Source organism: Danio rerio, chromosome 10 (assembly GCF_052040795.2).
Source record: "Danio rerio strain M-AB ecotype USA chromosome 10, GRCz13ab, whole genome shotgun sequence".
NCBI lineage: Eukaryota > Metazoa > Chordata > Actinopteri > Cypriniformes > Danionidae > Danio > Danio rerio.
In genome coordinates, this window is record NC_141030.1 from 43,952,452 (window position 1) to 43,966,283 (window position 13,832).

At 35.3% G+C, this 13,832-nt stretch overlaps 1 protein-coding gene across 2 annotated transcripts in view; it reads left to right on the forward strand.

Moving 5' to 3' along the window:
* clmpa (CXADR like membrane protein a) overlaps positions 1–13,832 on the forward strand; it is a 158,016-nt gene that overhangs the window by 140,723 nt on the left and 3,461 nt on the right. For both annotated transcript variants that reach the window (XM_087271438.1, XM_087271439.1), the window contains exons 5-6: positions 3,585–3,707; positions 12,168–12,309. In XM_087271438.1, the coding sequence (XP_087127564.1) occupies positions 3,585–3,707; positions 12,168–12,309 (265 nt within the window). The remainder of the gene's footprint in view (positions 1–3,584; positions 3,708–12,167; positions 12,310–13,832) is intronic.

The following is a 13,832-nucleotide window of genomic DNA, read 5'->3' on the forward strand; positions in this document are numbered from 1 at the left end:
AAAGTTGATTTTGCATGATAGGTGCCCTTTAATGCTGATTATCACTTACAATAATGGGAGAGTGTCTGCGGCACATTAAGATAATGTGATGTACTGTTGGCCATCTTTTGTCTCCAACCTGTTGCCAAACTGATTCTCACTACGCTGATTTTTTTAATACCGCTTTCCTGTGAGGCAAAAAAAGCGCAGCGTTAAGTTTATCTTCCAAGCGCGGGGAGTAAATCATGTGGACGTCTCCTCTCTGGAGGAGCAGAAAATAGATGAAGACACTACAGGGCCAATTTAACACCGCAAGCATTCTCAAATTAAATTTACATCAATTCCATCAGCACTTTTTACCCCACATGCTTCACTAGCTCCTCAATTAGCCTTTCTTATGAGATGGGATTGGAGATGTGACGTATGTGTAATGTAATGCGCTTTTAACCTTCATGGAGAATTTTTGCACAACACGCTCTGTTCATTCAGCTGGACAATTTTAGCAGTTGTTTCACGTCACAAATGAGGTTTCGATGAAATCAACACTAACCAGAGGGTTGTGGGTTCAATAGCGGAAGTCTGAAGCATGAAGGCTTGTCTAATTCTGGAAGATATTGTGGTAAAGTGACAAATAAACGTGTTCATGTTGTAATCAGATGTAAAAAAATGCATTTCGTTTAGTCAAAAGATTTTTGTTTGGTCACTCAGAGTGATAATTGGATCCTTTAGTTTTTAATATACAGCTTTACTGGAGTTCAATAGTTTGAAGTGAAGTATGTGATTAAATAAATAAATAAAAATAAATAATAAAAACAAATAGTTAAATCAACAAAATACTAATAAATAATGAATAAATAAAATATAATTAATTAAATACAAATAAATTAATAATTTTAAAAATACAGTTAAATAAAATACAACTAAATAAATAAACTAATAAATAAATACAAATAAATTAATTAATTATTAAATAAAATACAAAAAAAATTAATAGAATACAAAAAATTTATTATGAATTAAATACAATTAAATAAAATACAAATGAATACAAATAAAAAAACAAATAAATACTATACAAATAAATAAATAATAAATTAAGTACAAATAAATAAAATACAAATAAATTAATAAAATACAAATAAGTAAAATAGAATTAAATAAATAACATACAAATAAATAAATAAGTACACAACAAATAAATAAATAAATAAATAATAAACAAAATGCAAATAAATAAAATATGAATAAGTAAAATACAAATAAAACAATAATAAAATACAAAAAAATAAAATACAAATAAATAAATAAATAATAAATAATATACAAAAAATAAATAATAAATAAAATACAAATAAACAAAAAAATAATAATAAATAAAATGCAAATGAGTAAAATACAATTAAATAAATAAATAAATAAATAAATATTACATAAAATATAAATAAGTAAAATACAAATAAATAAATAAAATATAAATAAATAAATAATAAATAAAATACAAACAAATAAAATATAAATAAGTAAAATACAAACAAATAAATAAACAAATAAAATACAAATAAATAAAATATAAATAAATAAATAAATAAAATTACAAAAAATTAATTATGAATAAAATACAATTAAATAAAACACAAATGAATACAAATAAATGAACAAATAAATACTATACAAATAAATAAATAATAAATTAAATACAAATAAATAAATAATAAATAAAATACAAATAAATAAACAAATAATACATAAAATACAACCAAATAAAGTACAAATAAGTAAAATACAAACAAATAAATAAACAAATAAAATACAATTATATGAAATACAAATAAATAAAATATAAATAAATAAATAAATAAATAAATAAATAAATAAATAAATAAATAAATAAATAAATAAATAAATAAATAAATAAATAAATAAATTTAGCAAGGATCCATTACATTGACCAAAGTGACAGTAAAGATATTTATTTTACAAAATAATTTGAAAATATAAATTCCTATAATTAAATTATTTAATTAGAAGTCAACAATACTGTTTAAAGAGTTAGGGACAGTCAGTGATGTTTAGTGTGATGTTAAAAAAGGATACTTTTAGTAAACAGGAAGAAATTTAATTATTCAAAAGTGACAGTAAAGACATTTGTAATGCAATAAAAGAGGACAACTTTAAACACATATTGTTGAAATTTATATTCATCAAATTGTATTTTACTACTACTATGGCTACTACAACTGTAAAAAATAAATAAATAAATAAATAAATAAATAAATAAATAAATAAATAAATAAATAAATAAATAAATAAATAAATTATTGCTCCTTATTTGTTTTTTGTTTGTTAAATCAAATGAACTTGTTCAGCCATCTCAACTTACATCAGTCAACTGACAAAATTATTAAGTTAAACCTAACTCTAGCTTGTTTCAGTTATTAGTTTTTGTTAAAGTAACAATAACATTTGTTGTCATAATATTTTAAATATAATTTTTACAGTGTAGTATTTTTCAAAGCAAACAGCATTTATGTTCAATTCCAAAGGAGTGTGTAAAACACTAAAGACTGGCGAAATATTGCCGCAAATTAATTTTTTAATTGCTGGAATAACTGACAGATTAAATTAAATCAGAGTACACTGAAAAAAATTATTCAAAGATGATTCCTTGGATTTACTCAATTTTTTTACGTTAGGTAGTTGTAAACAATTTATTTGGGTAGAATTTAAACAAACAAATTAAGTTGAACATTATTAAACTTAATTTGTTTGTTTAAATTCAACACAAATAAATGTATTGCAACAGTTCTGCATGCAACGCTTTTTTCAGTGTAGAAAAGTTCATTTTAAACTGTACTAATATTTTACAATATTTCAGTATTATTGTATTCTACTGTACCAAGTAAATGTGGCCTTTAGACACTTCTTTAAATAATTGAATGAATGAAGAAATAAATGAATGTTAATCATATCGACCCCAGCCTTTTAAGGCAACAGTGGTGTAAGAAGAACTTTTTTTTTTGCACATGATGATTGCTGTGCAGGATCATTAAAGGGGTCCTATTAAGCCCTTTTTTACAAGATGTAAAATAAGTCTCTGATGTCCCTAGAGTTTGTATGTGAAGTTTCTGCTCAAAATACCCTACAAATAATGTTTTATGACTCTCTGAAACTGACGCTTTTAGGCGTTGATGCTAATTGTGGCATTTTGGTGACTGTTGCTTTAAATTAAAATGAGATTGTGCTCAAGAGGGCGAAAGAGAGTTTTGAAAGAGGGCGGAGCTACAAATGCCTGTGTGTCAGCATAGTGGCAGATTCCAAAACAAGACTAACGTCTTATGCTAATGAGGGAGAGATTGTCACTAGTGGGTGGGGCTTTCCCCCTCTGATGACACGCACAAAGGGACAACTTCAATCAAAGTGTTTCTGCAGACTGTTTTTAACAAGTGTGATCATAAACAATAGAAAGAATAAGTTGTTCTCATTAGAGACTGGTTATGTTCACAGACTGTTGCCTTACAACTGTGTTTAAACCCCTTATAAAATGAGTTTTGCATAATACGTCCTCTTTAACATATCAAAGTAACTGTGTGTGCTTTTGTCTGAAGATCTGAAGAACCCCGAGATCGTGACATTGAAGAATCTGACGAGGGAAAGCGCTGGTGTCTATAAATGCACCGCCAGCAATGATGTCGGAGAGGAAAACTGCACTTTAGAGGTCAAAGTTCACTGTAAGTATTTGTGCATGGATGCATGCAGAGTGTGCCAATACCCCTGTTTTCTAAAAATAGTGCACAGTGTGCAGTGATAAATGCTTTAAGCAGTAGTAAGCTACACCGCTGACACATCACCTCATTGGGCTGTGTGTTTAATTTAGCGAGTGCCAGTCAGTTTTTCATTACCTCAGGAACAATATGCAAATTTTTTGGGCTAATTTGTCAGAAATTGTGCAGTCTGATCTGGAATGAGTCAAAACGGAGATGCTTTATCCAACTGCATTATTTCTCAAACTAAATGAAAAGTCAAATAGAGTGCATTGCATTGTGGGATACTGTAGGCAGTCTGAGTACAGTGGTCTCTCGTTAATCACGGGAGTTACTTTCTATAAATAACCCGCAATAGGCCAGATCCTCGAAGTAGACAGCTTTATTTTTTACAATTATTATAGATGTTTCAAGGCTGTAAAGCCCCTTACTACACACTTTATACATTATTTAGGCCTATTTTCATTATTCGTTTATCATTATGTACAATAATTGAGACATAAAATGAGATGGTAAAATATAATCAACAACGAAAATGTAAATAAAAATGTAAATGAAAACATAAATGAAAATTTCTTAGTCCTATCAAAATAGCAAACACTGAACATCACTCTATATTTAGGCTAAAAGACTGCTTTATTTATTTATTTATTTATTCATTATTTACTTATTTTACTTTATTTGTTTACTTATTACACTTATTTGTACTGAATGTTTGTGCTTTCATTTTATTTGTCTTTTATTTCTTCAATTCTATTTTTCAAAGCCAATCTTTGCACTTAACAAGTTTACGATTAAGTGTGTTAACAAATTTTAAATGATTAATGAAGGAATAAAAATGCTTTGACTTATTGTTTAATCTCATTTACAAGCACAGTAGCATATTTAAAGCTGCTGTATAGGCTATTTCTGTCCGTTCGCATCCCGTCCCTTTGTGCCCCCTGGCGGCTTATTCACAAACTGCGGTCATACAATTAAAACAGAGCGGCTGCAATTTCAAACGGCGGCGGTATAAGCTCCGGCGGTAATGGCCACTTTGAACTCTCACCTACTGTACACTTTTCTCACACAGGTATTAATGTTTTCACACTTTTCTCTTGTTTAAACACTCTCAAAGTTCAAACCTTCATAGTAAAATAAGTCCAGTATTATAAAATGAAACCAAAGACCAACACCTGTTGTCAGGCGCAAACATTCACCGCTGTCAGCAACAGGTTCATAAAGCTTTTTAGCTTTTGTGCCAGTAATGTTGGCATCCAGCGTCATGTTCTTTTTCCTGCAGTCACCTTCCCCTTCCCATTGGCCCTTACAACCGAGGGTTAAGGGGAAGGGCTTCAAAATTTACCCCTAAGAATTGGGACAGCACTACACCACCTGCACACGTCATCATATGTCCTCGCGATCTGATGCTTCATGTGAGATCAGACGATCGCGACTGCAGTAGTTATTCCAGTTGTGTTTTTTATTGGTATTTATCTTCAGGAGATCGCTGAAGGCATATAGTATGTTATCATAATGATCTAATGTGGCAATAAGATCGTAACTGTACTGTGTATTTACAAAGTGGCCATATTCATCAATGTAAACACACCAAAAACAACATTAACATTATAGCAGACACTGTAAAATGCCAATTGACAGCCACTAGACATTACTGAGAGGGTATTCGACTGTCAGAATGCTGTGGGACTGCTGTACAGAAGGTATTAATAGGGATTATAGATCGCGAAATTTAGCTTTTTTTTTTTTTTTTGTTAAGCATGACGGTAAAACACGCGGTTGTGAATATGTTAAAACGTGTTTGTCGTAAAAATTCGTAATAATAACAAAAAATACTAATTTGTGGATCTCATTACTTCTGGGTTCAGCAATACTGAAAATTTTCTTTCTCTCTGGTTTCAAGTGTGGTCCTGAAAAATCTTTGTTCGTAGGGCTATTCACCCCTTCCCCTTAGCCCTACACCTACAAACTAAAGAGAATTGGGACACCCCTACTCCTTGGCATGCACGCACAAAACAAGAGGTAGTGGGAAGGGAAAGGGTTAAGGGGTAAAATTGTGATTGGGCCTAAAAGACCACCCGAGTCACGAAATGCGAAGGTTTTTCTTTCCATTCGCCATACAGTATCAAATTCCATTAAAACAGCACTCTTCCAGCAGTCTTTGCTTCATATTTTCATTCAATATTTGTGACGGGGCATGAACAATATGTTGCTAAACAAAAGTGAACTGCAGTTAAAGTCTAAAGATTGAAAATGAAACAGCCGAAAATGCATGAAACTCTGGAGGACAGGCTGGATAGCCAGGTAATGCAACATTAATTGTTTTTATACTGAAACTTTCCTTATAAATGCACTTCCTTGGTCTTATCCATATTTCTTTGCACGCTATACACACAACGGCCACAACAGGAAATGAAAGAACTGCAATCTTTTTTCTTTTAATTGCCTTAATTTTTTTAACGCGTTAAATATTTAAAACTAATCGCATGCGTTAACACTAGGGGTGTCAAAATGAATTGTTTCTGACGATTCGGTATCGATTCAGTAATAATCATTACCGGGTATTATGTACTGACATCATTTATCTCCTATGCGCTCTGTCGCAAGGGAGGTGAGCGTGAGTATTTACAACACTCAAGAGCCAACTCAGGGCCGGCGCGTGGCATACAGTAGGCAAATGCTAAGGGCGCTGTATATTCAGGGAGACGCCAGAAATGAGCGCGGGTCAGTTGGTTTTGTTTTCGATATTCCTGACACACATTCAGTTAACATTATAGACGGCAATAACTCAAAAACCTCTTACCCTAAAAAGATCTAAAGTGTGTTTCCTACAAAAAAGACAAAGCTGGTTATGTTTCACAGCTGTCTTTCTTTTTTTTCACTCGACATTATGAGCACTGTTCCGTTTAAGCCCTCGCAATATATATTATAATATATAATATGTGTTTAGCCGGGAGAGGTCGCGCTGAGAGGAGCTCTCAGTAAGGAACCGTCGGAAAAGTGCTTCTTTCCGCTCAGCTTGAGCCCTGTTGCGAGGGCTTAAGTGTGTGTGTGTGTGTGTGTGTGTGTGTGTGTGTGTGTGTGTGTGTGTGTGTGTGTGTGTGTGTTAGGTGCTAGGTGCTGTCTATGGCCCCGTTTACACTAATGCGTTTTAGTTTGAAAACGCATAAGTTTTGCTACGGTTACGCCAACCGTCCACACTACGCCGGAGTTCTCGAGCGCCGAAAACGGAGCGTTTCGAAAAAGCTGGAGAGGCCGTTTTCATTCTGAAACGCTGCTGCTCCGTCTCAGTGTGGATGATGGAAAACGAAGACATCTGAAAACGGAGGCGGGGCTGCTGACATTCGCCTCTCTGATTGGGGCTTTTCCTGAATATTAAGTAGCCTAACACACACAGTTCAGTCCTGCATTTTCTCCGTGTAAGTTCAGACTTCGCATGTTTGATCAAGGCTGCAGTCTCTTCTTCTCAGTTTGATATGGACAACAGACCTATACCGAGGACACGCGTCAATCTTCAAAGGGAACAGTGTACTTTATAACTTCATTCACATCACCCTGGCTACGTTGTTTCACTTTCTCAACAATAAATTGTATACATGATTTAAGGAACTGCCTATTTTTATTTTAATATTAACAACTTAACAGACAGCAGAAATGTTGAGGCACCGTGCTGCATGAGCGTCATCTTCACTGTGTGGATATTTATAACAAAACGGAGCCGATAACAACTGCCTCCTTTCAATTTCAGTGAAAATACGAAACACAGCCTCTCTTTTGCTGAATATCAGTTTTAATAATCGATAATGGCCATTATAAAAGTATAACATACAATAAGTTTTTACATTATAGGAAATAAAGGCAAGCGATCAGTCAATATACAGAATAGGCTACGTGGTTTCATCAATCATTATCTTATCTTTGCGCTCAGCCAAAACACGTTACCTGAGAAAAAGTAAGATTCTAATGACCAAAGTCAGGGAATATGTCGTTAGATAAAGACAACAAGATGAATGAAATATCCCGTTTAATAAATATAGTGAGATTAGATCCAGCGGTAGATGCTTGATGAGAAGTCCGACTAGCAGAGCTCTCATCTGGGTAGATGAGCTGCAGCGCTTGCCCGAGAGCGTCTGTGTGGTCACGTGATGTGCGTTTTCAGCGTTTTGGTGTGGACGGAGAGCAGTTCAGAAACGCTGGGTAAAACGCGAGTGTGGACGCGGATCGTTTTCATTCTAAAACGCCGTTTTAAAACTAAAACGCACTAGTGTAAACGGGGCCTATGTTTGTGTATGTGTTTGAATAAGAGACAGTGTGGTGCTGTGTGTCTGTGTGTTTAATTGAACCGAATCGAAGGTATGATAATCGTAACCGAACCGTGAGACCAGTATAGGTTCACACCTCTACCCTAGTAGCAAAGAATTCTGGCCCAGATTTGGCAAAAGGCTGGCACAGCAGGCATTTATCCGGCACTGGCATACAGCATGTGGGCCAAACATGGCCCGGGTTTGGCAGAGGTGGCACCGTTTTTAAGGCGGCGCACAAGATTTGGGCCAGATGTAAAAATTTGATTAGTGGGCCATGTGAGTTTGGCCAGTCTTGACCCACATTTAAAATACACTAAAATCATTTTTGAGTTAAGAACAAATATTCTACCAATCAGATCACTTTGAGAAAAAGCGTGCCCATAGTGTGCCTAAAGCGCATCAATCCATGGGTTTATCAATTTCATTGCAATCGTGACACACCAACCTATCTGGCCCAGTTCAGACCCAGTTATGAGTTATTAACTTGGCTGAGACTTGGCTGAGACTTGGCCCAGATATGGTCTGTGTTGGCCCTTGTCTGGAAGCCAGATTTGGTCCAGTCATGTACCGTAATTCACTGCGGCATGTGGGCCAAGCAAAACCTGAGTGTGTTTGCCAGAGCTGGGCCAGAGAAATTTTGCTGTGTGGGTAGTTAACACGCTAATTTTGACAGCACTAAAAAATACATATAAAAACATTTAGATCATTTACTTTAATCATGACTATTGGACAATCGCCTACTGCACCTTTAAAAATGAGCAATAACACAGACTAACGGAAACCCAGCTTGTAAGACACAATGCAGTATAAGTATTTTGTAGATCTTCAGAACTTTTCCACAGTTTTTTTTGTCCATTTGTCAGACACTGTGATACAGATGAAAAGCTTTATGCAAATCACAATGCTCATTTTTTGTTTTGTTTGCTTGCTTTGTTGTTTTCCTCTCTCTTCCGACACTTAATTGAATTACTGTCAACACGAGTCATCGCAGTATCGCCAGCCCACAGTGTTCCTGCGAACTTTCAGCCCCATTTAACATCCAAATAAAGAATTCATCCTTATCTTTATCACAGTGTTCATTGATTTAATTCCTCCCTCCAAACCTTTCTCAAACAAGCTCTGCTGCATAATTAAATATCAGATGATGGAATTAGAAGAAATAATTAATTACGTGGCGGAAAGAGAAATTTATTCATGCAAAAAATGGCATATTATTAAAGGAAGGAGCTCAGCGAGTGCGGCGGGTTGATTAATGCTGTGCTGTTTTCACTCCTTCAGGTACAGTATCTGCAATGCAGAGGGGCTGCTGCTCACCGGCTGCTTTTGATTATGCTACTATTTTCTGTCTTTCAAAACAACGTGGAGTGTTTTTTTTTCACATTACAGTAGTCTGTAGCGAGTGTTTGAGTGTATTTTCAGCTCTGTAAAAATAGATTCAAATAAAACAAATCTACGAGAAATGTGCAAACAATGTTAATGTGTGGTGGGTGGTTACTAAGGTCTTGCTATGTAGTTTCTAAATTGTATGTTGTGTAGTCAAAGACCAAAAAGGGCTTCAGGTAGGGCTGCACAATACATCACAAAAGTATAGTAATTGTTATAATGGAATATGCAATATATGTTATGCACTCACCGGCCACTTTATTAGGTACACCTTACTAGTACCGGTTTGGACCTTCAGTTCAACTGAGTTGCCTTCAGAACTGCCTTAATCCTTTATGGCACAGATTCAACAAGGTACTGGAAATATTCCTCAGAGATTTTGCTTCATATTGACATGGTAGCATCACAGTTGCAGATTTGTTTCTTTTGTTTCACCACATCCCAAATGAGTTTATATATGATTTTTTTAATGCGAGATTGTTTTTTTTTTTTTTTTTTTTGGGGGGGGGGGGGGGGGGTATTATTATTTTTTAGGGTTTTTCACCTTTATTGACAGGACAGTAGAGATTTACAGACAGGAAAGTATGGGGAGCAGAGAGAGGGGAAGGATCAGCAAAGGACCTCGTGCCGGGAATCGAACTCGGGTCTCCTGGGTGCTATATGTCAACGCACTAACCACTAGGCTATTGGCGCCGACATGCGACCTCGTTTTTGACTTTGTTTTAGTAATTTGGGATCAAGTTATTCTTTTTGTAATAGTTTTTTCTCCTGTTTGAAAAGTTCACATTTAGCTGATTATTGATTATAAAGCGTATTTGGCATGCTGTCCCGGGAGAGAGCCCTGAGCTCAGAAGATCCTTGAGCCCGATCTCGAGATCTCCCCTGCTGTTTGAAGCTAGTGAGCAATTAGGGGTTATTATGAAGATATAACTACTTAATAGGTGCATGTCTATAGTGCTGATTTGGATTAGTCAATTAACATAAGTTGCATGTTTTTGGATGGTGGGAGGAAACCGGGGGACCCAGGGGAAACCCATTTGAGCACAGGGAGAACATGTGAACTCCGCACAGAAACGTCGACTTGCTTAGTAAGGACTAGAACCAGTGACGTTCTTGTTGTGAGGCAACACTGCTAACTACTGGGATGCCATGCAGCTCATTAAGAAAAGGAGGAGGAGTAGGATGGAGACTTAGGAATTGTCTGATTGGTGAATCTTAAGTTTGCTAATGCAGAACCAGCCATGATCAATCATAAGCACGTGATTCTCTTGATATTATTTTATAAGTAAACTTCACTAATGTTAGTAAGGGAGTGAGGGTAATTTTATGTATTTTTCTTTTCTTTGATGGGTTTTTTAGTTCTTTCCTTTCTATTAGTTATATACATTTTTTGTAAGTAGTTTTGGCTAAATCTTGAAGCTGTCTTGAAACCCCCACTTAATCATTGAATGCATTTTTTGTTATCCTTTATTCAGGTCGCATTGTGAGTTTTCCTCTTTGGTAAATTTCTTTTGTTTAGTCTTTTGAGAGGATGCTCATGGGACCTCATTACTGACACACAAACACAAACTCCACTAATATTCTGTTGCGTACATGTGTTCCCTTAGACAGAATTAAGGGAATGTGACATGCTTTATTGGATTGAGTTCTGGGGACTGTGGAGGCCATTTGAGTACATTGAACTCATTGTCATGTTCAAGAAACCAGTCTGAGATGATTCACGCTTTATGACATGGTGCATTATCCTGCTGGAAGTAGCCATCAGAAGATGGAGACACTGTGGTCATAAAGGGATGGACATGGTCTGCAACAATACTCGGGTATAATACAATGTTCAATTGGTACTAATGAGAACATAGTGTGCCTAGAAAATCTCCCCCACACCATTACACCACCACCACCAGCCTGAACTCTTGATACGAGGCAGGATGTATCCATGTTTTCATGTTGTTGACGCCAAATTCTAATATCTGAATGTCGCAGCAGAAATTGAGACTCACCAGATCAGGCAACATTTCTCCAATCTTCTACTGTCCAGTTTTGGTGAGTCTTTGTGAATTGTAGCCTCAGTTTCCTGTTCTTAGATGACAGGAGTGGCAACTGGTGTGGTCTTCTGTTGCTGTAGCCCATCCACCTCAAAGTTGAACCTGTTGTGTGTTCAAAGATGCTTTTCTGCTTACCTCGGTTGTAACGAGTGCTTATTTGACTTACTGTTGCCTTTCTATTAGCTGGAACCAGTCTGGCCATTCTCCTCTGACCTCTGGCATCAACAAAGCATTTGCGCCCACAGAACTGCCGCTCACTGGATATTTTCACTTTTTCAGACCATTCTCTGTAAACCCTAGAGATGGTTGTGCGTGAAAATAACAGTAGATCAGCAGTTTCTGAAATACTCACACCATGCCAAATTTAAAGTTACTTAAATCACCTTGCTTCCCCATTCTGGAACTCGGTTTAAACTGCAGCAGATCGTCTTGACCATGTCTACATGCCTAAATGCATTTAGTTGCTGCTGCCATGTGATTGGCTGATTAGAAATTAGTTTTAACTAGCAGTTGCACAGGTGTACCTAATAAAGTGGCCGTTGAGTGTATATTTCCTCATTGGTTTTAGTCTTAGAGGGTGCTTTATTCATATATAGATCTTAATCCAAAAGTCAACAAATATAAAATAACAACGGAGGAATTTGTCTTAGAAAAGCTCATAATTCATTTTAAACGATGTGTTTGTTGTTCTGCAGATGTACGAGGGATGGGCGTGGTCGCCGGTGCAGTGGTGGGCGTATCCTTCGGCGTTCTCCTCATTATCCTTATCGTCTGGCTTGTTTTCCGCAAGAAAGAGAAGAAGAAATATGAGGAAGAGGAAGCACCCAATGAAATAAGGTAAACAAATGTGTGTGTGTGTGTTTGTGTGTGTGTGTGTGTGTGTGTGTGTGTGTGTGTGTGTGTGTGTGTGTGTGTGTGTGTGTGTGTGTGTGTGTGTGTGTGTGTGTGTGTATGTGTGTGTGTGTGTGTGTGTGTGTGTTTGTGTTTGTGTGTATGTATATATATATATATATATATATGTGTGTGTGTTATATACAGTTAAAGTCTACGATTCATTCTGCCATGGCGACCTCAGATTAATAAAGGGACTAAGCCGAAAAGAAAATAAATGAAGGAATGAATGAACAGTTAAAGTCAGAATTATTAGCCCCCCTGTTTATTTTTTTCCCAATTTCTGTTTAATGGAGAGAAGATTTTTTTTCAACACATTTCTAATTGATAATAGTTTTAATAACTCATTTCTAATAACTGATTTTTTTTATCTTTGTCATGATGACAGTAAATAATATTTGACTAGACATTTTTCAAGACACTTCTATACAGCTTTAAGTGACATTTAAAGGCTTAACTAGGTTAATTAGGTTAACTAGGTAGGTTAGAGTAATCAGGTAGTTATTGTATAATGATGGTTTGTTCTGGAGACTATCAGAAAAATATATAGCTTAAAGGGGCTAATAATTTTGACCTTAAAATGTTTTTTTTAGTTAAAAACTGCTTTTATTCTAGCTGAAATAAAACAAATTAGACTTTCTCCAGAAGAAAAAATATTATCACATACTATGAAACCTTCCTTGCTCTGTTAAACATCGTTTGGGAAATAATTAAAATAAAATAAAAATTTAAATGGGGGGGGCTAATAATTCTGACTATATATTATAGCTATCGAAAATAGAACATGATTGCACATTACAGCTTGACACCATTTATAATGCCTGTTAAAGTGGCGACTCTGTTACTCATTGTTGACTTGCATTCATGTCTAGGCTAATTTGCGGGTGTCAGGATGAATTATGCAGGTTTGGAGGATGAGTGAGCATTAACAATGCAAACGACAGCGAGATACAAACATTCACACTGAGGTTAAAGAGATACACAAGTCACTTTCCCTCCCCTTGTTAGTCTGTAGCCTGAGGGTTTGAGTGTTTGAGTGGATTCATCACAACATTTTACATTATGCAAAGTGCATGTAGGCCAAAAATAGACTCTCTTTTTCTTTAGGGAGTGACATGTTGCTATTTTAGAAAGTGCATTTTAGAAAGACTTCTGAAATGTTATCCATTCATTCTGTTGAGAAGAGACAGTTACAGCTAGTGAATTTACATTTCAATTTTAGATTTTTAATATAAAGTTGAAATCTGAATTATTAGCCCTCCTAAATTATTCTCCCAATTTCTGTTTAACAGAAAGATTTTTTCAACACATTTCTAAACATAATAGTTTTAATTACTCATTTCTAATAACTGATTTGTTTTATCTTTGTCATGACGACAGCACATAATATTTTACAAGATATTTTTCAAGACACTTCTATACAGCTTAAGGTGACATTTAAAGGCCTTACGGAGTTAATTAGGCAAGTT